Raw genomic sequence first — 27,527 nt, 5'->3', positions numbered from 1 at the left:
TCCCAGAGTGAATTCTTAGATCCTGCATGTGAAGTGTTCAGTGTGCAGGACATGGTAGTTCTTACTATGAGTCAGGGGATCTCCAGGAGGAAAAACCAGGGTAAGCAAAAGCTCAGAAGTGTGAGAGGACCACCCTTAGCTCCGGAGGGCGGGCTCTAAATCTGTATGCCCCAGATCTGCCGCCTGGCACAGGGCTGGGCTGGGCTTGGGAAATTGGCAGGGTTGGATGAACCTCTGCTGGATGAATGAGTGAGAGAATGAATGAATGAATGATCACCCACCAACCCACCAGCCCTTCGGCATTGCAGCCCAGTCCTCTCCTCTGCACGTCACCAGGGAGCAGATGGCGTGATTGCAGGGTGTGAATTATGTCTGTCGCTCCCCCATCTGGGGAAGGTGCTGCCGCCATCACACTACACCCCCTGGGGTGCCATCGGGAGACTCAACTCATGGGCCCCTCCGGAGAGGGGTCTCCACAGACTTTGCCCACTAGTCTTTGACTCAGGGTGCTAGAGACACTGGGAGAGGTGAGCCACCTGTGACCCTGGGAGAATCCACCAAGTGGCAGGGAGGAAGGGGAGAGGAATGGAGATCACCCTGTCCAGAGGCTGGGTGCCTCCCTCCCAGAGAGTGGGGCCCTCTCCTCTCAAAACTAGCAGGCTTGCCGCGCCCTGGCAGGCTGGAAACCACTCCTCCAATGCCGGCATTCTCCTGCCACCCACATTCAGCACCAGGGAGAGCTCCTGGCACAGCCCTGGGCCCCGCCACATAGGGTGCAGTTGTGGAGGGATGGAGAGGCTGACAAGGCAATAAATGAACCCACTGTCCAGAAGAGGATATCAAAGTGGAGGGAGGGCAAGTGCCAAGCTCAAGGTCAATTCAGGACTGCTAACCACAGCCCTGTCCAAGCCAGGGGGCCTGCTGGGGGACACAGCGTGCTGCTGAGGGAAAGGGGGTGTCCAGGGAGGGCAGAGGCTCTGGCCTCTGCTCCTTGGCTAGGGAACAATATTGTTCCAAGAACCCTCTGGGGACAGTGTCTGGAGGTGAATAAAATATTCATCGTCTAGGCAAACTCACACAGTCACTTGATGAATAATGGAATTTATAGACTTGCAGAGGCCGACCCAGCTGGGAGGGTGTGTGGGCCAGAATCTAGAGGCCCCTGTCGGCTCTGATCCCGCCCTGCCATGGGCACCCCGTCTAAGCCTTCAGATCTCCAGCTCCCGTAGGTGACAGGGGTAGACACGACAGAGCAGGAGACAGAGCCCATCAGAAGGACGCAGAGCAAAGGGGACGGTCCTTGAATTTGTTGCTCCTTGAGAAGAAACTTGGTGATGGAAAAAAAGAGCACTGGACTCAAGAGTCCAGTGTGGCTGGGATGAATCCTGACTGCTGTTACCAGTTCTATGTCCTGAGTATGTCAGTTCTGCCTCAGTTTTCTCCCCTGTGAAATGGGGTTGATGCAGCCACCACACAACTGGGGTTGCTGAGATCTGATGAAGTGAAGAAGGTGACAGTACCTGGTGCCTCTGTCCCTGGCACACACAGTGCTGCGACCTGTTGCAGAAAGGGTGGACCTTTAGAGCCTCTTTCTCTGGCCCCCAGACTGTCCTGAGCCCAGGAGTGGTCTAGAAGGCAGAGAGAGGCATGGCCACACAGGTAGAGAAACTTCTAGTCCTCAGGGCAGGGTTTGCTGTCTGTAAGTGCAAAATCCTAGCCCAGGAGAGACGCGCACGTGCACTCACCCAGGCCCCCCCTACCCCAGAGAGTCAGCTCCCACTGGGCTGGGCTTGGGCTTGGGCCTGGGCAAGGGTATTTGGAAAATGCTCCCCGGGAGCTTCTAAGGTATAGCCCTGGTTAGAGCCACTCCTCCAGGGGAAGAAGGCCTGGAGGGGGAAACAGCCTGAGCAGGGGTAAGAAGAACTTGGGGATGTCCCATCCAGGAAATGACAGATCCCTGTCCCTCGTGCCCTTTGGGCCTTTGTCTCCCCTTCTGGGAAGTGGGAGCCTATGCTCAGGGTATGGCTAGGCTGCCAGCTGGGAGTGGGATCGTGGGTGCCTCTAGCCCAGCCCCTGCTCCAGCCCTACTTCCTGAGTGACAGCCGTGGCAGCCGGCAGGAGACAAGGCGCGAGCCAGCTCCTAATTGCTCTGGGCTCCCAGATCCCTGCCTCAGTCTGTTGCCTCTGATGAGACACTCAACTGACCTGCCCAGGGCGGCTGCTTTGCCCAGAAGAGGCCATGTCTCCAGCTGGCCCTGGCATCATGGGGGTGGGTGGGGGAAGTTGCCTCTCCTTGCAAGGTCTTGCCACCTCCGGAGCAGGGTGAGGCTGGGACCCTGCAATCCCCCACAGGCCTGCCCCCTCCTCTCTGCATCTCTCTGTGTGACATAAAGAGCTGTGTGTAAACTTCCCTTTGAACAAGCAGTGACACAGGTGCTGAGATGTGCAGACCCTGTGGGTGGGCTCTGGGGCCTCACCTGGCATACCCTGGCCCCTCCAGGGGGCTGGAGCATGTCCTCTGGGCAAGGGTATTTGGAAAATGCTCCCTGGAAGCTTCTAAGGTATAGCCCTGGTTAGAGCCACTCCTCCAGGGGAAGAAGGCCTGGAGGGGGAAACAGCCTGAGCAGGGGTAAGAGGAACTTGGGGATGTCCCATCCAGGAAATGACAGAGATCCCTGTCCCTTGTCCCCTTTGGGCCTTTGTGTGAAGAACTGTGTGACCTCAGGCAAGTCATTGGAACTTGGAGTCTTGGTCTTGGTGTGTTTGTGTCTGAGGATGAGCATGGACAGAGGAAGGCACGGAAGGTGCCGAGCCCAGGGCCTGGGGCTCAGCATCACTGTCCCATCAGTGTTGCAGAGGGATCCTCGAGATGCTGCAGACCGGCAGCCGTCAGCACACCCCCTTGGGCTGAGTTTTCAGTTCGTGCCTGCCTCTCTCTCTGGTTGCCAGGACCCCCCCCCCCCCACAACCGCCCCCTCCCCTGGCCCCTGGCCTTCTCATTCTGTGGAAGTACCTCCAGGGCAAGATGTGGAGAGCAGAGGACTGAACCTTGTGGGGATTCTCAGACCCTGACATCTCCAATTCTTTCTCAGGAGGACCAAGTTATTTACCTGGTTTCGGTGATCTAGCCCAAGGGTTACCCTTCCCCATGTGTGAGCTGCTGTCTCCACCTGTTGCCATGTGTTTGCACACCTCCAAGGATGGGAAGCTCACACCCCGCTCTCTGGGGCAAAGCCAACACTTGCCTATTCCCTGGGCTCTTTGTCCTCCAAGATCCCCCTTGTTCTGAGACAAGGCACTCAGGGCCCCCAAAAGGGGCCCCTGCATGTCATCTGGGAGACAGTACTGACCTCTGAGCAGCTTATCAGAGTGGCGCCCCGCCCCCCCACAGTGGGGACATGGAGTAAGAACAGCGTATCAAGCCTATGGGCCAAGAAGAGGGCTCTGTGGTGGCAGAGAAGGAGCAAGGGAAGTGGGGACCAGTCTTTCAGATGAACACCTTGTGGGAGCCCCTTCTGCCCTGGCCACCACTAGTTCTAGAGGGAACCAGGCTATGATCCTTTGGAGTCCCTGATGTTGAGAGATGGGGCTGGGGCAGGGTCCCAGGATGCCAGGGGTGGTGGATGGAAGACTTCCTTCTGAGTCTCTGTCCTCCAAGGCTGAACTAAGCCTCCTGCCCCGGCCACAGCCAGCCCCCCACCCAAAGGCCCGCTAATGGGCCTCTGCGGCCCACAGTGCCCTGGTCGTGTTGAGCCTAAGTGATGATAAAATCGACAGCAGTTTAATTGGTAATTTTAATCCTGGACAGAGCAGTAATGGCGTTACTAATTGGATCGTTAGAGATTTGTGCTTTATGGCTGTGTAATTAGAGGAGCTGTGGGGGGCCGGGGTGAACTGGGGGGCCCTGTGGGGCCAGGAGCAGGAAGCATCAGGCAGGGACCCTTCCAAAGCTGGGGCTGGGTCCTACTCATCTGGGTCTTACTCCTACTCATCTGCTCCTTCCCAGCAGGGCCCCTGGGACAACTGAGGGCAGTCCCAGTGTGGGGGACTTGCGCCCCTCCCAGACCTAGAGTCCCAACATGTCAGGAGGAGGAGGCCTTGGAGACCACTCCACAAAAAGACCCCAAAACTCACACCCCAGCTCCCCATAGAACAGGGTGGAGGGGTTCCCCCAAGCCCAGTCCTTCCCCGTATCCTCATATGCATGTCCCCTGTGCTCATGGGGGCTCCTGCGGCTCTGGGCAGCCTTACCCGTGTGCTTACTGCATGCACTGATGTCCCTGTCTGCGCAGGTAGACCTCAGCCCTGTGTCCTTGAGGTCTGGCCCCCTGAGCTCTGGGTAACCACAAAGTGTCCTCATTTAAAATAGGAAAGGGTCTTAGGTCCTCCCACCCTGCTCTTTTCTCATATGGGGAAACTGAGGCCCAGGGAGTGTGTTCTGTTCTAGTCTCATCTGTGTGTGTGAGGCTTACCAGCCCTGAACACCAGTGTTTGGTAGGTTTTCTGCACACGTGCAGCTGCCGTTCTGCACCTGGGGAGGGGGCACGTGGGCTGACACGCGGGCCCAGCCCCCACTCCAGGCGCCTGGGGCAGACATGGTGAAGCGTGCAGGGGAGGCAGGGTGGAGCATCCTTTGGATTGAATTCACAAAAGGTTCGAACCATGCCTGGCACTCCACAAATATTTGCTGTCTTAATTAATAAAGAAAAGAAAGAAAATCAGAAAAGAGAGGGAGGGATGGAGGGAGGACAGGGAGATCACGGGCCAAGGGCCTCTGTCACATGCCCCTCTCCTTGGTCCCCTAACCTACCACTGGTTGTCCTTCTAAACTCAGGCATGGTCCCCTCACAGCCCTGCAATGGCATCCACCTTATTCCAAGGGAGAATCAAGTCACAAGGGGCCCCAAATACCTCCCTCTTTACCTCTCCCCCCCCCACCTGCTCCCCTGCTCCAACTGCCTTACCTGGCGGCTCCTGGCAGAGTGCCAGGCACACTCCTACCCCAGAGCCTTTGCACTGGCCATGTTGTTTGCCGGGAAGGCGCACTCCCCCTTGACATCTTCATCGCTTGCGCCTTAAACTCTTTACTCAAAAATCACCTTCCCAGCGGGCCTTCCCTGACCACTCTAGCTTAAAACATTTAAAAAAACACACACACACAGAAAGACAAACGGCCCCTATCCTCCACTGCCCTGCTTGTCCGGGCTTGCACGTACCACAGTGTAACTCTTCCTTCTTGCCTGATACCGGATTCTGCTCACTGCTGCATCCCTATCGTTGTTGGATGAATGAATGAGTGAATGAATGAATGAATAATGGGAGCCTCCCTACAGATGCGGCCCTGGGAGGTGAGGCAGGTTGTGCGAAGCGTGCCAGTTGAAGGGGCAGGAGGCTGATGCCAGGTAGGGATGGTGGCTGAGGTACCCCGGAGCTGTGAGCCCTTCCCTCTGGCTGACCTGGCTCCCACCCCCCCAACCCCCGCAGTAGCTCAGTTAGGAGATGGCGCCCCATCGACCTACATCAGCAAATGAGACAGGTGGGGGCGGGGGAGACAAAAATCTCTGTCCTCCTGCCAAATGCTCTACCTCTGTGCCCTCCATCTGACGGCCGTCCGCTCAGCCTCCAGTCCCCTGCTGCCAGGTCATCCCGTGGCCTCTGACCGCCTCTGTTCTGCTTTCCCCACAAGAAGCGGCTAACTCTGGGGGGGAGCACTCAGGGACTCCCAGGAGACCCCTCCTCTGCTGGCCCCAGCTCCTTATTCCCAGGCAGGAGATGGTGCCTGAAAGGCCACCACCGGCGCCGGGGTGGCTCGCACTTGGGCCAAGCACTGGGGTCCAGAACTCTCAGCAATGCCCTGCCCGCCCGCCTGGCCCGGCTGCCTCAGGCATCATCAGGTGATGTATGGCCCACTGGCCCTGCCAGGAAGTGACAGTAGATGGATGGGCAGTGCCGAAGGGTGGGCTCAGAGCCAGGAGCAGGGAGCAGGCAGGGGGGAAGTGCCTGGCTCCAGAGAAAGCCATTCCCGGAATGCCACCCTCCCTGGCCGAGGGCAGGACGGGGAGTACCAGAGTCATCTCAGGCATGGCTCCCACACAGGGGCCCTTCGTGTGAAGAAGTGCAGGAGGCTGGGGGGCTCTCGGCACCTCAGGGTGTCTCTACAGGCCTCAGTTTCCTCATCTGTAAAATGGCAACGAAGCACCCCCTGGGAGGTGTCAGGCACACCAAGAGAACGCACACCAAACTCAGTCCCCAGACTCAGGGTTGCTCCAATCACCAACCACCCACCCTGTTAGGCTTGGTGCTGGGCCAGGGTGGGGTTGTCCCTAAAGCTCTGCTTCCTTCTCCCTGTATCTCTCCACCTGACCCCTTCCCCCATCTTCTCTCTCCTGGCCTTTGGAAGAATTGCACAAACAGAGATGGACAGGATCTTGGTAAATTTCTAGTTCAACTTCCCTCCCATTTTCCAGAGGGGAAAACTGAGGTCTTGAGAGAAGAAGAACCTGCTCAAGGTCAGTTAGGAGGGCTTGCAAGATTCATCACCCTTCGGTGATTCCTGAAAGAAATACCTTCCCCACCATGGCCCCAGGAGGGTGGTGAGCGGGGGGCTCATGTTGCTGCCAGCAGATGAGAAAGGGCAGGCAGGACAGTGCTGGGCACAGGGAAGGGGGCTGGGACGGGGGGGGAGGGGAGCAGTGCCATTGCTTCGGCCAAGTCAGGATGCGCCAGACGCTGCCATGGGCTCTGTCTGCGTCCAAGGAGACCAGGACATTGGGCTGACGGACAGCATGTCCTTGCTGGCTGGTCCTGGAGGAGGGATGGGGAGTGGGGGGAGGGGTCATTCTGGGAACCAGGGCTGCCTGCAGGACCAGGCAGCGTCTCCCAGCATCTGTTCACCTGCCCTGCTCCCCAGAGGAGCCCGGGCCTCACGTGGTTCTCCCAGCGGTTGTGGGCATGTGACCCAGATGTACACGGACAGGTCTGGTGGACGTGTGAGGGGGTGTGGGCGTGCATGGGTGCATGTGGGCATGTCAGCACAGACGTGTGCATCGGTGACCGGGTTTGTGCACGTGTGGGGGTTGATATGCACGTACAGGGGTCTTAATGCCCGGGCCCCAAGAACCCAGGGCTGGGGCAGGACGGTGTGGGCATTGCACGTACCTATGTGAACATTGCACTTTGCACGTGCAGGCATCTACGGCTACTCAGGTGTAGATGACATGATGACATATATCAGTGGGTATGAGATAAGACGTGTGCTCAGTCAACACCCACCAAGTCCTGTACAAGCTCGGCCTCAGCTTCGGTGAAAAGGAGCGGTGTCAGGCCCCCATTGTCAGTGCGGAGACCAAGGACAGCAGCCTGTCTAAGGCCACCGGGGTTCCTGTCTGTAAATCCAGGAGAACAACCCTTGCTCTGTCCTCCAGGTGGGGCTCAGACAAGAAAATGTCCCACCCAAGTGGGAAATGGGTTTGGCCCCAAAGAAAGGCTCTGCCCAGATCACAGGCCCTATTCTGGAATGTGAGGCTTGCTTTGGACTTGTTCTTCTGAGTAGGGACAGGGCGGGGGCCATGGAATCCCAGGGTTGGATGGGCCTTTGGGGTCACCTGGGGCAGCCCTCTGCTGCTAATGTGGGGGCTGATTGTCAGGACCCTTGCAGAGGAGGGAGCCCCAGCTGGAGGGCCTTGCCCCCCCTCCTCCTTGGGGGCTGCTTCCTCACCTGCAGAATGGAGTGCCCCCTCTACTCCTTTGGGAGGGGATGCCATGCTGGAGGGCTGAGACAGAAGGTCAGCTGAGGGACAAGCGGGTGGTCCTAGCATGCTCTGCTGCCAGTCTGGGAGGGGAGATTAGCTGGTGGGGCGGGGAGGCAGGAAGAAGGAGACCAAAGGGATCTGAGGCAGGGAGGCAGGCCTTCCAGTTCAGTTAGTGAAGGGATTTGTCATTTTAATGATGTGATATTTCTTGCCTGGCTCTGGGCCGTGGCAGCACGAAGGGGCCAGCTGCCGCCATGAATGAGGAGGTGCCTGTATTGGTGGAGGGTGTCCTCGGGCTCCGGCGCTCGGCCAGGCTGGGCCCGGGGACAAGGCCTGGATGCCGGGGGCTTGGGGACCACTGGCTGTCACACGACCACATCTCTGGTCCAGCTCTGCTTCTCCCTCCCTGGGTGACATTGGGTGAGCCCTTCCCCATTTCCGAGGCTCAGTTTCCTCATCTATGAAGTGGGGCCAGTACCGTCGCCCCTGGCTTCCGACACTGACCACTGTCGGCAGCTTTCACATCCTCCCGTTTGCTGTCTCTTCCAGTCTCACCACCCGGACCCTCTCTGCTGCGTCTGCATTTCTGCAGACCCTCGGTAGGCCCCCTCCTCCGGGACGACAGGGTTTTTTGGAAGTGCTGACCTGGCTTGGCTCCCCCACCCCCCGGCCTCCCTTGGCTCCCTGCTCCATCCCAGCTCCAGGCCTCCGGCATTCTGTATGTGTCCCGGAGGCCTGAGAGCGCCTTGCCCTCCCTCGCTTCCAGGTCTTTCTGTAAGCTGCTGCCTCTGCCATCACCCGGGTCCCTCAGGTCTAGTCAGAAGCCTCCTCTGGCTCTCACAGCCCCCCTCTTTTTGTCCCCTGGCCACATTCGCCACATTGGAGGGTGACAGGTGGTTTCCCAGTCTGTCTTGCCTGTCCCATGTCCCAGCACATAGCAAGCCCTCGATAACTGTGTGTTTGTTTAACGACTGGAGGGGCCGAGCTGCCCTCCTGCCCCTGGCATGCAGCAGCGAGGGTGCGGGTGGTGGCTGCAGTGATCGCGGCCCAGCGGGTGGCCTGTCCATCAGCCTGGCTCTGCGCCTGACCAGATGGCGCGGAGCCCCTGGGGAGGGGAGAGGAAGAAAAGATCCATCACCCAACCGGTTGGTCTGCGGGTGTGTGGGTGTGTCACCCCTGCCCCCAACGAGATCCGCATTCATCATGCTGTCCCTGGGATGCTGGGATGGGACGAGCAGGCGGCACCCCCTCTGGCAGGCTCTGTGGGGCCCGAACCTTCAGGAAGTCAGCAGCTCTCTCGTGCATGGGGAAATTGAGGTCTGGAAGAGGGTGGCCGAAATTAAAAGCAGGGAGCCTGGGGCCAGACTGACCAGTGTTTGAGTGACAGCTCTGGGACTCAGGTCTGCGACCCTGGGTAAGTCTCTGGCCTCTCAGAGCCAATGTCTTCATCTGTAAAGTGGGGGCACAGCAGTGCCCCCTCACCCAGAAGAGGGGAGGAGTCCTCTCGCCCCTTACCCAGCTGAGCCCTGCTCCTCCAGCTGATGGAGGAGGAGGCAGCGGTGGCTGTAAGTGACAGGCCCACCAGATTCAGGCGGGACCGGCTCATTGTCTGGGCATCAGGGGGAAGGCGACACTGATGGATGCTCCTCTGGGCCAGAGGGGTTGGGGGAGGGGGGCGCTGAGCGATGGCCAGGTCTCTGGTGATTACAGCTCAGCTGACCCGACCAGCTGGCCAGGGGGACAGCCCGCCCCAGACTCTCTCCCAGCCCCCCAGCTGGTTTGCTGGGAAGTCACAGCCTCCCTCCTCCTCAGCATTTTAATTATAAAAGCAAACGCTTTCTGAGCTAGCATTTCACCTGAATTGCACAGCCGCCTAGGGAGTGGGATAAGATCCTGGGGCATTAAGATCCCCATTCCACAGATGGGGAAACTGAGACCCTTTCCTTCACTCAGCAAATACGTACCGAGCACCTACTCAGCGCCAGGCTCTGTGCTAGGCACAGGGAAATCGGACAAGAAGATTTTGGCCACCTGCTTGCCCCCAGGTATTCTGGAAGTTACAGGTGGACCGGGACTGAGTTTTGCATCCCACGCGCTACATCCATGAGGATGTGGGAGCAGAGCATCCGTTCGGGTGGCGCACGCTCCCGGGCAGTCACAGGGCGTGCTCAGCGCCAGGCGCCGTGCTGAGCACTTGAGGTGTCTTGTCTCATTACTCATCCAAGGCAGGCATCAGTGATCCTGTTTTCCAGCCTCAAGAACTGGAGCACAAAGCGCTGATGCGACTGGCTCGGAGCCCCCCAGCTGGGATGAGGCAGAGCCCACCTGTGCACCCAGGACTTGGGTTCTTTCCACCCTCCTGGGGCCATGTAACTTGGCCAGGCATGGCTCAATGAGGAGCTGCCAAGTGGGGGGCCCAGGAATGAACAAGCACAGCTACCCAGCAGAGCTAAGCCCAGCCCAGAACTCTCAATTCCTCCTGTGCCGTGGCGGCCACGGCCAGGGCTAGAGCCTCTCCTCCCGGAATCTGATCCCACCCCCAGACAGCCCCTCCCACACCTGTCCTGTCCTGGGCTTGGCGCCACTGCTGAGCCCCTTCAGAAAGCACATGGCCACCCACAGGTAATGTAAGTTGCGGGGCGGGGGGCGGGCTCTGGTCCATTCACTCTGAGCTGGGCCAGGGGGAGGAACTCTCCTCTGAAGCTGAGAAGCAGAACGGCCCCAGGCTGGGGGTGGGGGTAGGATGGGCACCCTTGAGCCTCAGGCTCCTCCCATCTCACGAGGGGGCAGTGGTGACTGCACAAGGCTTTCATGGGGCCTCATGATGCCACCAGGGAGGGACTTACCGGGGAGCTGCTGCCGTGGACTGGGCCCTGCTGTGCACAGTGGTGAGGATTAAAGAGAGGGACCCAGTACGCCAAGGCAAACACAGATCAGTGCTATTCTTTTCACACTCCTTGGTGCCCGGCCAGAGCAGGTGCTCAGGGGACCCTGTGGCCCTGACCGCCGGCAGACAGGATCGCTGCTGGGGTGGAGTTTTAGAGCCTGCTCTCCTGAGCCAGGCCTGGTGCTGGGCCGGCCGGAAGGGGGTGGGGGGCTCTGGGAGGGGGCCGTGCTTGGCCTGTGCTGACTTACCCAGTGGAGCAGAGCTGGCTGTAATGAAGTGGGCTAGCCCCAGGCTGCCACTGTTTTCATGTCTCGGTGGCCACTTCCCAGCCGGTAAATGTCACTGGAGAGAGCAGCCGTGGCACTTGGCATGGGCCCATTCGAGGGTGGGGGCGGACAGGCCGCCAGAGGGGCCAGGGATGCCCATGGAATGCTGATGCTGGCTCAGGGTTCCCAGGCCCTCCAGACACCCCTCTAGGTTCCAAGGGGCTATGCCAACCAGCTGCAGCTGTCACCCACTCAGGGACCTTTGCCACCACCAGCCCCTCTCCTGCATCAATCCACAAAGGGCCTGAGCCCCAGCACTGGGAGGGCTCCCCGCCCCCCGCCATTGGCCACATCCCCCTGCCACTTCACTGGGGTAAGCTCAGGGAGGTCTGGAGGGAGGCACAGCTGCCCAGGATACACAAGTGGGAGGCTGACCTCTGGGAGATCCCCTCCTGGCCCATGACGGCCCCCGCTGCCCTGAGCTGTCTGCTTTGATAACTGAGTCCAGAACAAGCTAATAGTAAATAGCTACAACCACACAGTGACTGGTCTTGTTTAATAAACTCTCACTGCAGCAGGCACTGGCTCAGAACCTGGTATCCGTGACCCCATTCATCCCCCACGATGACCCTGTGGTCAGTGGGAACTGATTCCATCGGTCAGGGGAGGAATGTGAGGGTCAAGAGGCCAAGCCCTCTCCTCCAAGCAGCGCTGGAAGAAAAACCCCTCCCCATCCTGCCGGCCCCTCCAGATGGGCTATGCCACCTAGAGTCCTCAAGGGACCCTCCCTCTGCTCAGCCTCCACCCCAGAGGAGATGGGGCCTGGCCCACCTGTCTGCCCTGCATCGTCTTCCCCTTCCCCGTCCCCTGGGATTGCCAGGAAGCAGCAGGTGGGACGGGAGGTCATCTGCCGGTGGCTGGCTGTTCCACTGCTGGTCTTAGGCCCTCAGCAGCCCTCAGCCTTGGAATCCGGGCCAGTGAGTGCTGTGCGGAGGGAGACGGGCGCAAGTGCCTTCCAGGTCTGGACCCGAGGAGGAGCTGGGCCTCCTGAAAGACTAGAGAGCAAGAAGGGCCGAGGGCAGGCGTGTCACCACTTACTGTTCTCTGCCCGCCCCCCCCCCCACCACCGGGTCCCCTTTCTCTCCTTCTAGAACCTCCTTTGAAAACCAAGATCTGTCCAACCCACACCCAACCTAGACCCAACATTTCCTAGGTGCACCCACCCTAAGTTGCACAGACGAGTTCCTGGCTGACAGGCTGTGAGGGCGGCTGACGCCAGTGCCCCTGGGGCAGACACACGGCAGCCACTGAGTCAGGCCTGCCTGTAATGCTGTGACTTCCACAGTGTCCCTGCTGGGGCCCTTCAGCCCAGTGGGAGCCAACCCCGAGTTCTCTGCATCTCCTGGCCCCCATCCCTGCCCAAGGAGCTCCCCCTTGTGTGGACACCCACTGCCTTACCGGGCCTCTCCACCCTATGCCCAGCACGGACTGGCCCCAGCAGAGAGTGGCAGATGGGGTCCTGGGTCTGGCCTGGGGAGGGGGCTGTCCCTGGAACGGGGTGGCCTCTCAGAGCATGGGGCGGGGGCAGCTCTCAGGCCTGCCCTGTGGGGACACGGTGCCCGCTCCACCTGGAGGCCGCTCCCTGCGCCCCCTTCCAGAGCTTCCCTGGATGTTCCTACGCGGGGCGGGGAGCCCTGGCATCCCCAGCCGCTCTCTCTCTTCCATGGGAAAGAGGAGGGAGGAGAGAAAAGCCGTATTAATAAAAGAATAGGATACTGCGACTAACTCTGCAGCGTGTGCAGCTCAGAATAGCAATGTGCTTTCTCAAGGCAAATGGAACTCCCCAGGTGTTAATGCAAATTCACTCCAGTTAAGATGAAAGAGGGTTGTTTCCCCCTTTGCTGGCTAATATGAAGGAGTTAATAGATTCAGCTTTGGGAACTTCGGGCTGGGAGCAGGAGGCTTGGGGGGGGGTGGAGGCGTGGGCAGAGAAGGGAGGTCCCCACGAGCTTCAGGGCACAAGGCAGCTGCCACAGAGCTGCCTCCTCCCCGCCCCCAGGCTGACAGGAGCTGGGGCACTGCTCGGGAGGAGGCAGTGGGAAAGCCCAGGGGGGCAATGTCAGCCCCCTGTCCCGGTGCGCGCTGCCCTTCACATTAACTTGGGGTCTGAGGCCACAATTGCCAGTCCCTCGTTGGTGCCAGAGGAGCGTGGAGCTCGGAGAAGGGAATGACCGGGGCACCCGGTTCCAGTCCAGCTCGCGGCCGTGAGTGCCTCTGTAGGAGAATGGGTCACTCACTTCCCATTGGGCTCCCTGGGAGGGTGAAACTGGTTTGACAGGGCCTGGGGAGGCCAGGCCTGAGGAATTCCTTTTTTTTTTTTTTTTTTAAGAATTTTTATTTATTTATTTGACAGAGAGAGAGCACAAGCAGGTGGAGCAGCAGGTAGAGGGAGAGGCAAGAAGCCAGATGAGGGGCTCCATCCCAGGACCCTGGGATCATGACCTGAGCCGAAGGCAGTCGCTTAACCAACTGAGCCACCCAGGCGCCCCTGAGGAATTCCTTTAAAACATGAGATTTGAAGACTATTGGAACAAGAAAGGGCCTCAGAGTTCCTCTGGCCCAAACCTGACCTTGTATAGCCAAGGACTTGGAAGCCCAGAGAGTAGAGGGACTTACTCAAGGCCACACAGCTGCAAGCAGAGAGCTTCTGAAGGACCATACCGCAGGGCCTGCTCTCCTGGAAGCCAGAGTGGCCCTCTGTGGGACACAGTCTGGGTGGCTCTGCCAGCCACAGGCCCCTTCATCCCATGACAGAGGGCAGGAGGGTGGGGGCGTCCTTCTCCAACCCCGGGGTCCCTGGGCTAAGCTGCCTATCCCAGACCAAGCAGATTTGGCACACATATTTCCCCCAGAATTATCCTCCATTGAAAATTGCCCGCGGTCCCCGCTGGGCCAGTCCAAGGAGGGGGAGGGGGACACCACACAGGGGCTGGCCTGCAGCTGGGACCCTGAAGGGCGTCTCCGGGCTCAGCTGAGGACAAAGGGCGACTTCAGGGAGATCCAGGGGGACAGAGGGCGGGAGCACGGCTGCCCCCACCAATCCATTTCTCTTGTCTGCATGTCTTTCAGGGCAAATGGCACAGCAGGTGCCCTAAGGAGACACCTCCGCAGCCTCTTCCCTTTTGTTTACTGACTTAATTCCTTCAGATCAAAGACTGCCCCTTCCTCCCCTAGCAGGCAGGCGGGGGAATTACATTATTTATATTGGAAATGGGCAAGAGTCCGTGGGGACTTCTTCCTTATGCCTGATAAGAGAAAATCAGGTCACTGCCATGCCTCCCTGGTGTCTGCGGGCTGGGTTCTCACAGCCCAGGCACCCACAGGCTCAGGAAGAGCACCAGGTGCAGAGCCGGCACTGCCCACCCAGCCCGTGTCACCCTGAGCCTCCGGTAAATTATTGACCGGAGCAGCGGGTATTAATGTGACAACACCAGAACATCCTTTCCATGCAGCCCCAGCCTGGGTTATCTATCATCTCCTTTGCAACTGGCACTGGGCAAACACAGCGAAGACAAACAGGCCAGATGCAGGTTCATTAAGTTCCCGCTGCAGGTGGAGGGATGGGGCCCCCCCCGTGGGGGCCGCTGGTGGGCTTGACCCTTCGGAGTCACGGCTTCCTCTGGGTCACCACTGCTTCCTCCTGCAATGCCCACCCCGACCCCCACAAAGAAGCGTCCAGCTAAAGAGCCACCCCTCACCAAGTGGCACCGTGCTTGGAGCTCTCCTATTAATCCCCACAAAACCCTGTAACTTGCCCGGGGTCACATGGCTGGCAAGTTGCTGAGGGGGGATTGGAACCCAGGTCTGAGTTCCAAGTCAGAAAGGGCTGAGCCCTTCAGCTCTGTGGTCTCCTTAGCCCTCTCCCCCACTGGGCGTAAAGAAAAAAATGTGTTTCTTCATGAGCGCTGCTCCTATTATTTGTAAATAATGGTGACACTGCCCCACATCCGCACCCTTTTTCTTAGAAATCTGAGTACTTTTTGCGTCTGCTCTTGACGTTATTCTGACATTCCAGAGGTACCCAGAGAGGTCATTATCAACCCTCTTTTCAGAGGGGGAAACAGGGGTTAGGGAAGCAAAGCTCCTGGCCGGCAGGAAAGGGGGAGCCTCTCCCCGCTCTGACTGCAGCAGTCCTCATGGGTCTTGATTTCTCTGGCTCAGAGGCAATATGCCAGGTGCTATTCTGGGGCTGCCGCCCCAGTGAGATGGGCATCAAGTGGGCACCGGGAGAGGACGCGGCGAGGGTTCTGCTCTGAGTCAGCTCAGGGGCTCGCAGTGCTGATGAACGGCCCGAGCCCACTCCCTGTAAGCGAGCTCCTGACTCCCCCCAGAGCCGGCAGCAACCTGCCATAATGCAGTCATGACAGGCTGCCAGGGAGCCCCGTCGCGGCGGCCGGCCGAGAGGGGAGATGGGCCCTTGGCCTCCCGGCGGCCTGGGGTGAGAGGGAGACAGAGGATGAGTGGATGGCTCGACTTTCTCTTCCCCCAGACGTGCAAGAAATTGGATTCAACGTGGTTGCACCAACACCTTTCCTCCCAGAGTCCTGCGGCCAGAATTCACCATCGTACGTGGGTGGCTCCCTATCCATTCCTCCGAAGTCAAGGCTTCTGGGGTGGGCAGCCCCGGGAGCAGCCACCAGGCACTCCGTCCTCAGGCGAGGACCAAGGCAAAAGGACCAACTGCTGGTGGGGAGGTCAGAAGGAGCCACTGAGGGACCCCCATTAAGTCCTACCATTAAGTCCTGAGGTCTGGCCAGCAGCTTTGGGGTTATAGCACTGTCAAAACAAACTTTAAAAAAAAAAAGCGGAGTAGAACTCAACCGGTCTCCCCAGTACCAAAATACCGGGTACTATTATTAGTTCTCATCCCACTTAACGGAGCTCTCAGGATCTGTACGGGCATATTACTATCTGTTGGGGGTTGGCTTTAAAAGGTCAGGTAAAAATATCGTCTGGGCACTTCAAATAACCAGTATTTATGAAGTACTTTTTCTGGGTCACACTACAGGGGAAACCAAACTATGTCCAATCACTGAAAATAACAATCTACATTTTTAAAAAGTGAAGCATTTTCGTATTGTTTATCTAAGTTTAATTAGCTACCGGTTTTATAAATTTAAAACCAACAAAATATTGTCTACAAATTTTGCAATTTCCTAATTCTCTAACTTCAAACATATCTTTCCAAGATATATTTTAAAACTTTGTATTTACCTCCAACTCCTGGAAATTTGTGTGTATTCTGATAGGTTATTTTCGTGATTGGCCCGTACAATGGAGACCTGAAATGTATTCTGACATGTGGCAGGCCCCTGAGAAGTCCTGATAACGCATTGTGCCGCCTGAATTTTTCATTTTAGGCTGCATGATTTGAGACAGAGATGTCCTATAGGAGTTGTGGTCTTAAAGGATTTTTATTGATTGAAGAAAACAGAAAACCATAAGCTCTGCAGCAATGCTTCCCAACTTGAAGTGTGAATGCCACGTGGCCTGTGACAACAGCAGGCCTCATCTGTCCTGTGGACCGTGCCCAGGACCCTCTGCAAGCCCCCACCCCAAACCCCTCCTCCAGAGCCCAGAATGGGGACAAGGGCAGGCAGGGGGCACGGAAAGGAAATGCACCAAGTGCCCCGGGGGCGGGGGGAGGAAGGGCGTTCCCAGGGGAAAGTGTAGTAAGGGGTGCTGTCATCAGCCTGGAAAAGGTGATCCTTCTGTTACTGGTGACATGGGGCTGGAGTTGAGGTCCCGGGGCAGTTAGGGAGGGCGGAGGCCCCGTCTCCTCAGCGCCCGCAAGAGTGAGTGAGCCCTACCACCCAGCCCATCCTGCTGCCTCCATGGCTGGGGCGGCAAGCAAACCAAAGAAGCCCGAGATACTTTTGACGGCTTAGAATTTTTATTAAAACAATCACTTAAATTACAATCCCCCGGAATAGAAAATAGCCTTGGAACAAATGCGGTTTGACATCTTGGAAAGGGATGGAGCTTCCCTGGAAGCCCACGGGGGCCAGCCTGGCCCCCGGGCAGCCGGGAGGGGCTGTCTCCCCACTGAGGCGGCCCCTCCGGGGGCTGCAAGGCCCCAGCCCTGTCAGCGAGCAGCACTCCGTCCCCGTCCTGGTTGTCAGCCTCTGGATTTGCTGTTTTGATTTGTAAGAGAAAAGAGAGGGAGAGAGAAGCCTGTCCCCAAGATTACAAAACACAGTCACTTAAGAAGTGTTACGTAATGCCACGGGGTGTTGTCTAGCGTGGCCTGGCAGGTACAGGGATAACTGAGCAGACGCCACAGGTCAGAGCGTGGCTGGGGCTGAGGCAGGGCCCCAGTCAGGATGAGCGAGGTGGTCTGTGTGCAACAGCGAAGGGCCAACAGCGCAGCCGCACGGGGTGTCACCAGCTGGGCAGCCTGAGAACCCTCAGAAGTGCCCGTAATGAAATCGCTGTGGCTAGGGCCCTGCTCTCGGGGGGGGGCACAGAGGCTTCCTTACCTAATAAGCTCCTGTGCCCCCAAAATGTTCACTTGAAAAGAGCACGGTCACCTGAGCCACAGGCACGAGTCCCTGAAAACTGAGCTCCTCTTTCCTTCCTTTTCCTTCCACTGTGGCTCAAGGCCTTTCTGAGGGCCACCGCCCTCTCCAGCCTCCAAGGAGAGCTGAAGTGTTCCTGGGTGAGCGAGGCTCTGCTGCCCCCCTCCCCCAGTCCGCTCTCGGGCCCCAGGGTGCCCCTGCCACAGCTCAGATGCTAGCTGGCTCCCCTGTGGCCACGTGGCTCGGCAGTTCCCGGACTTGGAACACACACACAGCAGTTAAATAATAAAAACAACAAAGCCCGACAACATTTATATAAACCACTACCATGCTCCTGTGCCCACAGCCACTGTTACAGATTCAATTTACAGGTCAGGAGAAGAGTAACTTGTCATGGAAATTCAGGGATGGCTGGTGAGCCTGGGGAGACAGAGCCTCAACACAAGAGCCAGGCCCTACATTACAAATGCCTCCCTGGGACCACGTCTCGGGGGAAGAGGCATTTGAGGGACGGGGAGACACAAGGAAGCTCTTTCAGCCACAGCCATCCCACCCTGCATGCCCTAAGCGGCCCTAAGGGGCTTGGGTACCCACAGGGCTGCCTTCCTCAGGGCAACGTGGCCCCAAATAGCAGGGTGGCCCGCCTGGGACACTGTCAGGTCGGCCTGAGTGTGGAAAGAAGGCAGGATCTTTAGGAGTTTCTCAAAACCACACAGGACAGCCAGAGCCACCCCCACTCGCAGGAAATCTCCAGGCCTTCACATGTCTTCACTTAGTAAGCCTCTTTTCGCTGGTTCAGACTTAACTCCTGCTCTGTATACCAGCCCCGTCGGAAGGATCTGAATGGCCAGTGGGTCACAGAAGCACCACCAAACCACAGAGCAAACAAAGTAGCCCCAAACTAAGGCGGCTGGTGCCACGGGGGTGGCTCTGTGGCCTGCTGCTGCCCGAGTGGCAGAGCACCAACAGGGAGGGGACACCTGGCTTGTGCTGGGAGGGGCACGAGGGACCCCACATGGCCCAAGGGGGCATATAAAATAAAGGGCCGGCTGGGGTACAAGGGCAACACCAGAAGGAGGCCCAATACAATCAAGGCTTAGGAAGGGCTTGCTGGCACGTGGCCAGAGGGAGAGGGGATTCAGGTCAGCCACACAGACGGAGGCCTCAGCAAGAAGAAGTACCTGCGGGGCCTCAGAGCCCTAACAGAGCCTGGCGGGGCTCAGGTGCTGACTACAAGAGCCCGGGGAGTTCCCCAGCCCGCCACAGGCAGGAAAGACTGAGGCTGAGGGGGTGAGGAAGACGCAGCTCCCGCCTGCCGCTTGGACCCTGGTCTGAGGCAGCAGAAGGGGAGTGAGTGTTCTGTGTGGAGCAGATTCCTATACAGCTCTGCTGGCCTCCCTGCCCCTCTGCTGGCAGCCAGCCCGTCATCACAGCTTCTGCCTAGAGTCTTCCCCCTTCACAGCTGCCTTTCCCATTCCCCACCAGCCGGCAGCCAGCGCGCGGCCTCGGGGGCGCCTGGGCTGAAGACCCATCGCGTGGCCTGTCATGAGCCACAGGCCAGCTCAGCGATGATGTGCAGCAGGCAGGCCGGCAGGCAGGCCGCTCTGGGCCTGGGCTTGGGCGGGCCACACTTCTTCGCATGCCGGTTCCTCACCAGTGGAGATGAATGTTCTGGGACCTAGCATAGGGCGGGGGCAGTGGCGCCAGCCTCCCTGTCTCCAGGGCTCCTGTGCACTTCACTCCCTACAACCACTTCCCTGAGCTGGGAAGGTCAGCACTGGACGTGAGACACACACCCCAGGGTGCCTCTGACAAAGGAAGTATGAAACCCCACGTCAGATGAGGAAAGACAAATACTTCTTTTAAAAATTTTAAAAAGAACTAGAACCCCACAAGAGAGCTCTCTGCAGGTCACAGTTCAAGGCAATTGCACATGAAGGGGGTTGGGCTCTCCACTCAGCTGGGGAAAGTTCCAGAGCTCCCACGGAAGCTCCCAGCCAGCCCACCTACGATGACTCCCACGGTGTCTGACCCATCCCTCTGATGCCAGGAAGCAGCAGATGTGACAGATCCTGGGGTGGCTGGGCACCTGCTAGAGCTCTTCAAAGAAGGCCACTCGGGACTTGGCGCTCTGCAAGGTGAGCTGCAAAGAAGCAGAGAAGAAGTTAAAAGGGGGCTGGATTTCTGCTTTCGCGACAGGTGCCGTCCTGCCTTAGGAACTAACCTCAGGGCTGGTTTGGAGTGGAAGGGAAGACTGCTCAGACAGATGCTGAAGAAGCTGGCGGCCAATCCTAAGTAAGTTTCCAGATTTGCCCAGGAACTCAAATTAGGAAGTGACAAATGAGGACATGCCAGGAGGGATGGCTGGTGGACAGAAGCATGTCAGCAGGAAAATGTCATCAATGTCATCTTTTCGAAGAGGGCAGGAGATCCCCAGACACTGTAATAGAGTCTCATGTTCCCGTCTACAAGAGTCTCTAATGTGCCTCTGTAGGGCCCTGCCTGTGGTCGAGTCAGCCTGGGATGCTCATCCACTCCAGGGCTGAGAGGACCAGCTTGGTAGTACAAGCCCCAGGCAAGGCAGGCCTGTGTCAGACGAGGAGGAGTGTGTCCCTTCCACTGCTGGTTCTCCCGGTGGCCCCAAAGCAGTGACCAGTGACCTGGCAGCTCAGAGGGGGTTTCCATCTACAAGCTGGGAGGCAATGAGCTTTCTAGTTGGGGCCGGCTCAGGCAAGGAGGACGGTGCCGGCGGGGCAGTGCTCTGTCTGGAAACAACCAGGCCTTCCCAGGAAGGCTGCTCCCCTGAGAAGCACAGGGCGGGGAAACAGCAGAAGGGAGGGCAGAGGATCAGGGGTTGAGCTCCTGGCGTGGTGGCAAAGGCACTAGAATTTGTGACCCCCTGAACTGCTGAGCCCCAATCCCCTGACTCAGGAGGCCACTTCCCAGGATCTCCCCCAACAGAAGCATCTGGCTTGGGCCTCTTGCAGTGCCCTGCTCCCGGCTCCCCTCCTGACATCACCCACTTGGGGGAGACTGTGTGTTCTACATCCAGCTCCTGGACTTCACAGAGGAGGGTCTTCAGGGAAGGGGGACACAGGGTACGTACCGTCCATCTTCATATCCCCCAAACCCACTTAGCTTACTGCTTCATACCTAGTAGCAGCTCTGACAATGTTTGTTGAGTCAATCAGATGTAGGCTAGAGAGAAATGGTGGGATGCATGGAAAAGGCAGGAGCTCCACATGCGGCTGAGAAGGTCCAGGCACTAATTCTCCTCTCACCAGCTTGCTGTGTGGCTTCAGTGGACACCCTTGACCTCTCTGAGCCTCTTCCCTCTGGAGTTAAACCACAGAAGCCGGCTGGACGGTCTGGCCCATTTCCTCGACCCCTGGCAGTCTCTAAATGTAAAAAGCCCTTGGTACTATCTCAGCTCCCTAAAGGGTGTGGGAGGGAGGCTGGAAACCCATCGCTTCTCCATCAAACACAAGCAGCGGCAGTGTGCTCAAATGAGACAGCTTGAGAGCCGGCTCTTTAAACCCTGCCAAGTCTCATGGCCTTGAAGTTCCTCACTAACAAGCTGAGTGTAGGGAGGCGTCTGAGCTGTCTTCTTCAGTGGAACCAATTTCAGAAGCCCTCTGGAAGACCCAGCTCTAATAGGAACGGAGAGAGCTTTCATTTCTTTGCTTAAATGGAACTCCCTCTAGAAGGAAGCCAAGTTTGGATGGGTTTCTCCCTAAATGCAGTCAGAAGAGAACGTCCAGGAGTTATGTGCTCTGTGATAATGGGACTCACAATGGTAACCGGGAAAGAAGAAAGAGAACCCGAGAATCACTGGGACAAAATCCTTTTGGGGGAGAATTTAAATCAAAAGCTGTGAAACCCAGGGGCACCTGGATGGCACAGTTGGTGAAGAATCCAACTTGGTTTCAGCCTGGGTCATGATCTGTGTCCTGGGATCAAGCCCCGTCTTAGACTCTGCTTGAGATTCTCTCCCTCTGCCTCTGCCCCCCCACCCCCACTCATGTTCGCTAACACGCGCTCTCTCTCTCAAATAAATAATTTCTCTAAAATAAATAAATAAATCTTTTTTTTTTTTTTTTTTTTAAGAAAGGTGTGAAACCCAATGTCTTCACTCAGGTTTCCTCCACGCTCCCAGGGAAGACCTAGGTGGGCTCCTCAGGGGGACAGGGAGATGCCCACAGCCCTCCCCCACACTGAGTCACACACAGGCACAGCCAGGCTGCCTGATCCAAAGCCACTGACCGGCTGGGTGGCCCTGGGCAGGTCACTTACTCGCTGTGGCCCCCAGCTGCCTGCCATGAAGTGGGGGTGGTGGCACCCCTTCCTCACAGGGGGACACGCAGAGTTACTGGGAAGCACTGTGAGGCACTCAGCACCATGCGTGATGTGCGCGGAGAACTCAACAGCTGTTATTAGTAATCACAGCACCATTTTCTCCCCCCTAGCCCCAGCTCTGGCTCCTCTCCTTCCAGTGGGGGAGTGGGCAGAATGCAGGTTAGAGGCGGTGCAGGAGAAGGCAGGGTCACGCACTGTGCTGGCTTCACGGCCTCCGAGGCAGGGCAAGAGGATGCCCCCGAGAGGCCTGGCCACTTCCCCAGGCAGGAAGCCCAGGCTGTGGGGGCCTCTGAGAGCCTTCCGCCCATTTGTACAATGTTGGCTCCAAGAATTCCTGGATCCTCTACCCGAGTTGCGTGCTGGCTGTCCCCTCGAGGTGCCAGAGGAAGGTTTTGGCAGCTCCGGCAGTGCCAGATTCCAGTTACTCAAGCATGTGTTTGTTGGGATGCAAAGCCCTCTTCGGGTGGGTAAGATGCTTCCCTGGATCCCTACCCGACACTGCACGCCTGAGGAAAGGTTTGGAGCAAAGTCCAATACTCTGGCCATACAGAAGTAGGAAAGCACTGTAGACACGTGGCCTCGGCAAGAGGAGAGTGTACCATGGTCTCCCATAAGGCACTAGGCTGCTACAGGGACAGGCGGACCTACCAGACGGAGGCGGCTGACAGGACTGCTGCCACTGAGGACACTGGGAGCCTCCAGCATCGGCCCACAGGCAGACCTGACTGTTGTGTGATTCCTGGCAGTCCTAATTCCATTAGGGACCCCGCCGTCTGAGGAAATTACCTCCACAAGCGCACTTATCTGCTGCTGGAACCCGTCCAGTCACCACCCCGGCCTCTGCCTGCTCCCCCTTCAGCAGCAGCCTTTAGCTTAGACATCAGAATGTCCTCCTCCGGAGCCAGGCAGCTCTCCCTGTGCTCGTGCAGGAAAGCAGGTGGTGAGAGGAGGGTCTGCAAGGAGAAGCCTTGGGCTTCTTTCCTCTGGGCGGGGACTCAGACGCCCAGGGGCAGAGGTCAGGAGGGCCTCCGGGCACCACCACCAGCAGCTCCCAGCTGCGCTCCGGCCTGGTTCCTCTCACCTGGAATCTGTCACCACCTGCTGCTTCTAGAAAGCTCACTGCCTGTCACGTTCACTGTTAGGCTACAGGCAGGAGGTATTCATAAGAGAGGAGGGGAGGGCTCAGAGGGCATGGCACAAAGCAAGCCCTTCAGAAAACAAACTGCCTCTGTGGATCTTTGTGTGCTCATGAGAACTGGCTACCAAGCAGCCTGGTTCCCCGCCACCCGCCCACGCCCTAAGGTGTCCGAGCCCATGTCAGTGTTCGGTTGGCCTTCACGCTCAGCGACTGGCCCGGCTCTCTCCTCACAGCGCCACGGAGATGGCCTGAAGAAGGCCCTCACCTCCCTCTCGCGGGTCACACTGTGAGAACTGAAGCCAGTCTCGCGAGCCCCCCACTGCCACCCTGCGCTCTCTCTGGCGGCCCAGCAATACCCCTCCTCGCCCTCCAGCCTGAGCTGCTGGGAGAGGGGGGCCACTGCCTCTAGGAGCAAGGGGAACTCCCCAAGTCCTCGGGGTGTGGGCTCAATGACCACACTGCCATGGCTTATCTCCGCGCTTGACCAGGAAGAGGTCTCCTCTGAACTTCAGTAGGTGGTAAAGCAGAAAAGCCTCAGGATGCCTCAAGGCCAATGGCTGCATCATTCTGGGACCTGCTGAATCTGGTCCGCCTTCTCAGAGTCCTTCTGAGGACAAGCGGCTAGAGCTCTGCCTGAACACAACTAGTGACCGTGTCTGCCACGCACCGTTCAAAAGTCACACTGAATCCAGACAAGGGCCAGCCCTGGGGCTCCCAGAGGTCATTCCCAGCTCCTTTGGGAAGCTGTAAACCACAGAGGCCCTGCACAAGGCCCCCAACCCGCAGTGCTCTTGCCAGTTCCCTAAAGATGACTAAAAGAACATGAAGTTTCCTCACCAGGCACGGGGCTGACCCGCTTCTCTCTTCCAGCTGTCTCTTCACATCTGATTAAAATCAGCCGTGTGAATAATACAGGAGGAATTAAGTTCTCTCTTGACTGAACCGGCTGTTCAAGTCTGTCACTAATCCAATTCCATTCTGAGGAGACAAAGTTCCTTTGCTTTCCCTGCTGCAGATCTATACGGCTTGGTTTTTATCTTACAGGGGCTCTCATCCACCTGTTGGGCCTGGACCCTTCATCCTGCTCAGCCTCGACAGCCTGGCAGAGTCCCCTCTCCCTCCTGCCCATTTGTCCGTCAAACCGCCAGGCTGTGAAAGGGCAGGAGAAGGAGCCACTTGGAGAGCTACACCTCTCCAAGCAATCACAACCGTGTGTGGTATCACCACATGGACACATCCATCTAATCTCAACAACTTCAGATTCGGGAGACATATATGTCTCCTGAAAAAGACAGAGGAGGCTGGCTCCTCTCAAGCCTCAGCAGGACCAGGTGCCCAGCAGGTTCTACCTAACCCAGGCATGCACGTCAGATGCAGACTCAACTGGTTCCTGCTCACTGGGTAAGCATTTCAGGCAGCCCATCAAGATACAATGATCTGGCACTTGCCCACTTCTGAGAAATGGCTCCGGAGTCTGGGGACGGCAAGCCTGGAAAGGCACCTGTGACAAGCACCAGGCTTACCAACCCTTCCCAGCCTGCCCCACCCCCCCACCCCGGAAGGCGGCCTGCTACAAAGGATCCTCTGGCATCATTCCCAAGAGTGCCCCCTGCTGGAAAAACACAACATGAGGCGGGCTGCCAACTCTCCTTCCAGCTCTCCTCTAAAAGTCCTTTTGGGGGAATCATTTCCCAAAGTGATGGGAGGGTAACGAAATGTATTCCGGCACGGAGCCTGCAGTAGCAAGGCTGCTTGATTAAGAATGAATTACACTTTCATCAGCACATGGAGAAAATTGATTCACAAGGCCACATTGTGATAATCTTGTTCCTAAAGCAAAAAGGGGTGGTGTGGGGGTGGGCAGGACACAGAGCCACTTCGGCTATCAGTGACCAGAGAAAGGAAGCTCTGCAGTTAAGCTGGGAGAACAAAACTAATCAGAGCGCCAGGATTCCTCCAACTAGTCTCTGGAGGCCTTGCCTCGATCCACTCATCCCCAGGGAGGAGAGAGGAAGGTGGGAGGGGGACCGTCTAATTCATTTTAAACAATAAGACAATAAAACTAAAATGAACCCATTTTAGATACTAACCTAATAACTCTAGGCTCAGAGACTCTGCTTGTCCCATAAAAATGCAGTGGAATTGAAACACAAGCCCTAAAATCATGTTATACTTCCTCTCCGCCACTACATATTGAAAATGAAGGAGTGGGGGAAGGCACAGATTCAAAAGGACATGCAGATTCTCTGACGCTGGGATCTACCAGGAGAAAGCCAACTCTGGAGCAGAAAGGTGACAGCCAAATCCAGCAGCGGCAATTCCAACATAATCTTTGGTTTTGGGTGTAATCAACATTCCCCCTTCCAAATCAGAGGTGAGGGGGCAGGGCCAGGGAAGGGGGACAGTTGCTGTAAAGTGGCCAGATTAAGCATTTCTGCCATCTTGCTAGTGACGGCTTGCACCCAAATGCCATCTGGTGATGTACGCGGGGAGAGAGCTGTGCGCACACTTATCCCTAAGCAGAGGTGGGATGAAAGGCCAAGTCCATCCCAATTAACACATTCATTCTTTATCTGCTCTGGAAAGAAAATGGCCAGGGAAAACCCAGAGGGTTTCTTTCGTAACATTAATCCTTCAGGGACCTAAAGCAGGAAGATGCCTGGAAACTGATGTGTGCCTGTGTCTTGAGGTGCCCGTGTGATGCTGGAAGGGCCCTTTGCTACCCCGGTTCCTCCGCCTGGAAAATGGACTAATCAGCCTGATTCACCTCACTGGGCAGGTAGAAGCTAACTCACAGCTACGGTGTGCTCTGAGCGCCAAGGACCTCAGCAAAAAGGTGCAGATATACTGATGTTATTTTCAAACTGCCAATATCAGAAGGGAAATCACAGCAAGGACCGTAAGAACAGAACCTCCAGCCCGCAGAATGAGTTTGCATCTCGTCTCTTCCCTCCCACTGTTGCAGTAACAAATCAGGTGCCGGAGGAAAGCTGCACTGAAACACATCTTCAGTGCTGAGGGACCAAATGGGATGTTTTACTGCATCAAATAAGGCCCAATAATGTCCTCAGGCACTTCCAAATGGTTGTAAAATATCCTAGGAGGGCAAAGCAGGTTCCGTAGGCTCCTCAACGCCTCCCCAAAGGGCAACTGCTTGACTGCGTAAAGTCTCCCAACCAAAAAGAGGAACTAGGTTGTGGTCTTTCGGAAAAGAGGCTGACAGAACCTCCTATCTAGAGAGCTACCAGAAACAAGCAAGAGAACAGTAAGCCCTCCCCAGTGGAGAGGCCCGTGGTGTATGGGAGGTAGGAGTGGCCTTCGGGGATGAGCCCAGGCGTCAGGTCCAGGAAGACCACGCTCCCTGAGACCAGCCTCCCAACGCCTTCCCTGGGCTTCCCACAGAGCGGGGAAGAGTTCGCCACTGCCCTCTCTCTCTTCCCTATGTTTTCTATCCACACCTGCCTTGCTGTCGTTCCTTGCTAATCCTTGCTCCCACCCTGTGCCCATCCCCCTTTCTTCTCTGGCCCCCCGCCTCCGGCCTCTGCCACCTTTCAACAACAACAAAAGAAAGGTTCTGGAGCTGGGGAGCCAGAGGATGCTGCACCAGGCAGCGCCCAGTTTCCAAAGCAGGCGGAGCCACTCGGATCGAGCAACCGGGGTCACCAAAGGCTGAACACATGAACCACACACAAGCGACAGAAATTGTTCAGAGGCAGAGGACCAGAGGTCACCAGGGAGGCTCTGGCCGTTTGTTTTAATTGTGGGAGACGCCTTTCACGCATATTCAATCTCGCCTGGTGATTTATCACTCCCCTGGGTGTTTTAAGTGTTCTACTTCACTTCGCCAGCCCTGCATCTCCAAGGGGAGTCCGCACAAAATTGAAGATGACATTGGACTTTTATGTCTTCCTGATCCAAGAGGCGGCTACGGCTTCAGAGAACTGTCAAGACTCCATTCCTGTTCCTCCACCAGCGTAAACCACAGCTGGACCTTGATGGCTCAAACCATTTACTAATAAAACAAGCTCTCTAAGCTCTACGACCCCCATGGTTTCTCATCTGTCGATTTCCTTTGAAATCCCGTGCTTCCTTGGAGATCAGGGGTACTCAGACCAGCTCAGGATTGGGGATTGAAACCTGTCCCTTGAGAGGGAATGAAAGCAAGACCCTGGAATGTGCAAGCTCCCAGACTGGATTTTCACCTCCCAAGTGTGCGGCACAGCTGGCCGCCGCTCACCTCATCAGCACTATGGCTCTGAAGCCACGACACCCCAGCCTCACTGTCGGACCTCACGCTCTCACTCGAAAGACTCAGAGGCCAGGAATATGTGTCACTGTCGCTCTCCCTGAGAATGAAATGTATCTCGGTTCTTAGGGGCGGCTTTTGATCACTAGGTGCCACTCTGAGTCAGTGCAAATGCCAATCCAGTTGCACTGATTATCAATTGGGGGGAAAAATGTGGGGAGCTAAGATTAGCAGGAGGAGCAAAATATACCCTTGCAAACTCAAATCAGATAGTAAAAGAACCAGGGAAGTTAATTCTGGCTTTT

At 57.1% G+C, this 27,527-nt stretch overlaps 1 protein-coding gene across 11 annotated transcripts in view; it reads right to left on the bottom strand.

Moving 5' to 3' along the window:
- Nucleotides 1-16,835: 16,835 nt before the first annotated feature.
- The window catches only part of NF2 (NF2, moesin-ezrin-radixin like (MERLIN) tumor suppressor), a 77,965-nt gene continuing 67,273 nt past the window's right edge, over nt 16,836-27,527 (bottom strand). For 9 of the 11 annotated variants that reach the window (XM_064578623.1, XM_054510454.2, XM_054510453.2 and 6 more), the window contains one exon: nt 16,836-19,625. In XM_064578623.1, the coding sequence (XP_064434693.1) occupies nt 19,575-19,625 (51 nt within the window). In that variant the 3' untranslated portion in view covers nt 16,836-19,574. Of the gene's footprint in view, nt 19,626-19,706; nt 19,847-20,635; nt 20,818-27,527 lie in introns of all 11 variants that reach the window. The other 2 variants (XR_010407447.1, XR_010407446.1) reach the window with 2 other exon arrangements.

This window comes from Mirounga angustirostris, unplaced genomic scaffold (assembly GCF_029215605.1).
Source record: "Mirounga angustirostris isolate CCGP_5_RB_7025 unplaced genomic scaffold, mMirAng1.0.hap1 SCAF_14, whole genome shotgun sequence".
NCBI classification, from domain to species: Eukaryota; Metazoa; Chordata; class Mammalia; order Carnivora; family Phocidae; genus Mirounga; species Mirounga angustirostris.
The sequence above is the reverse complement of the archived record's forward strand: the minus strand, read 5'-3'. Positions and strand labels throughout refer to the sequence as shown.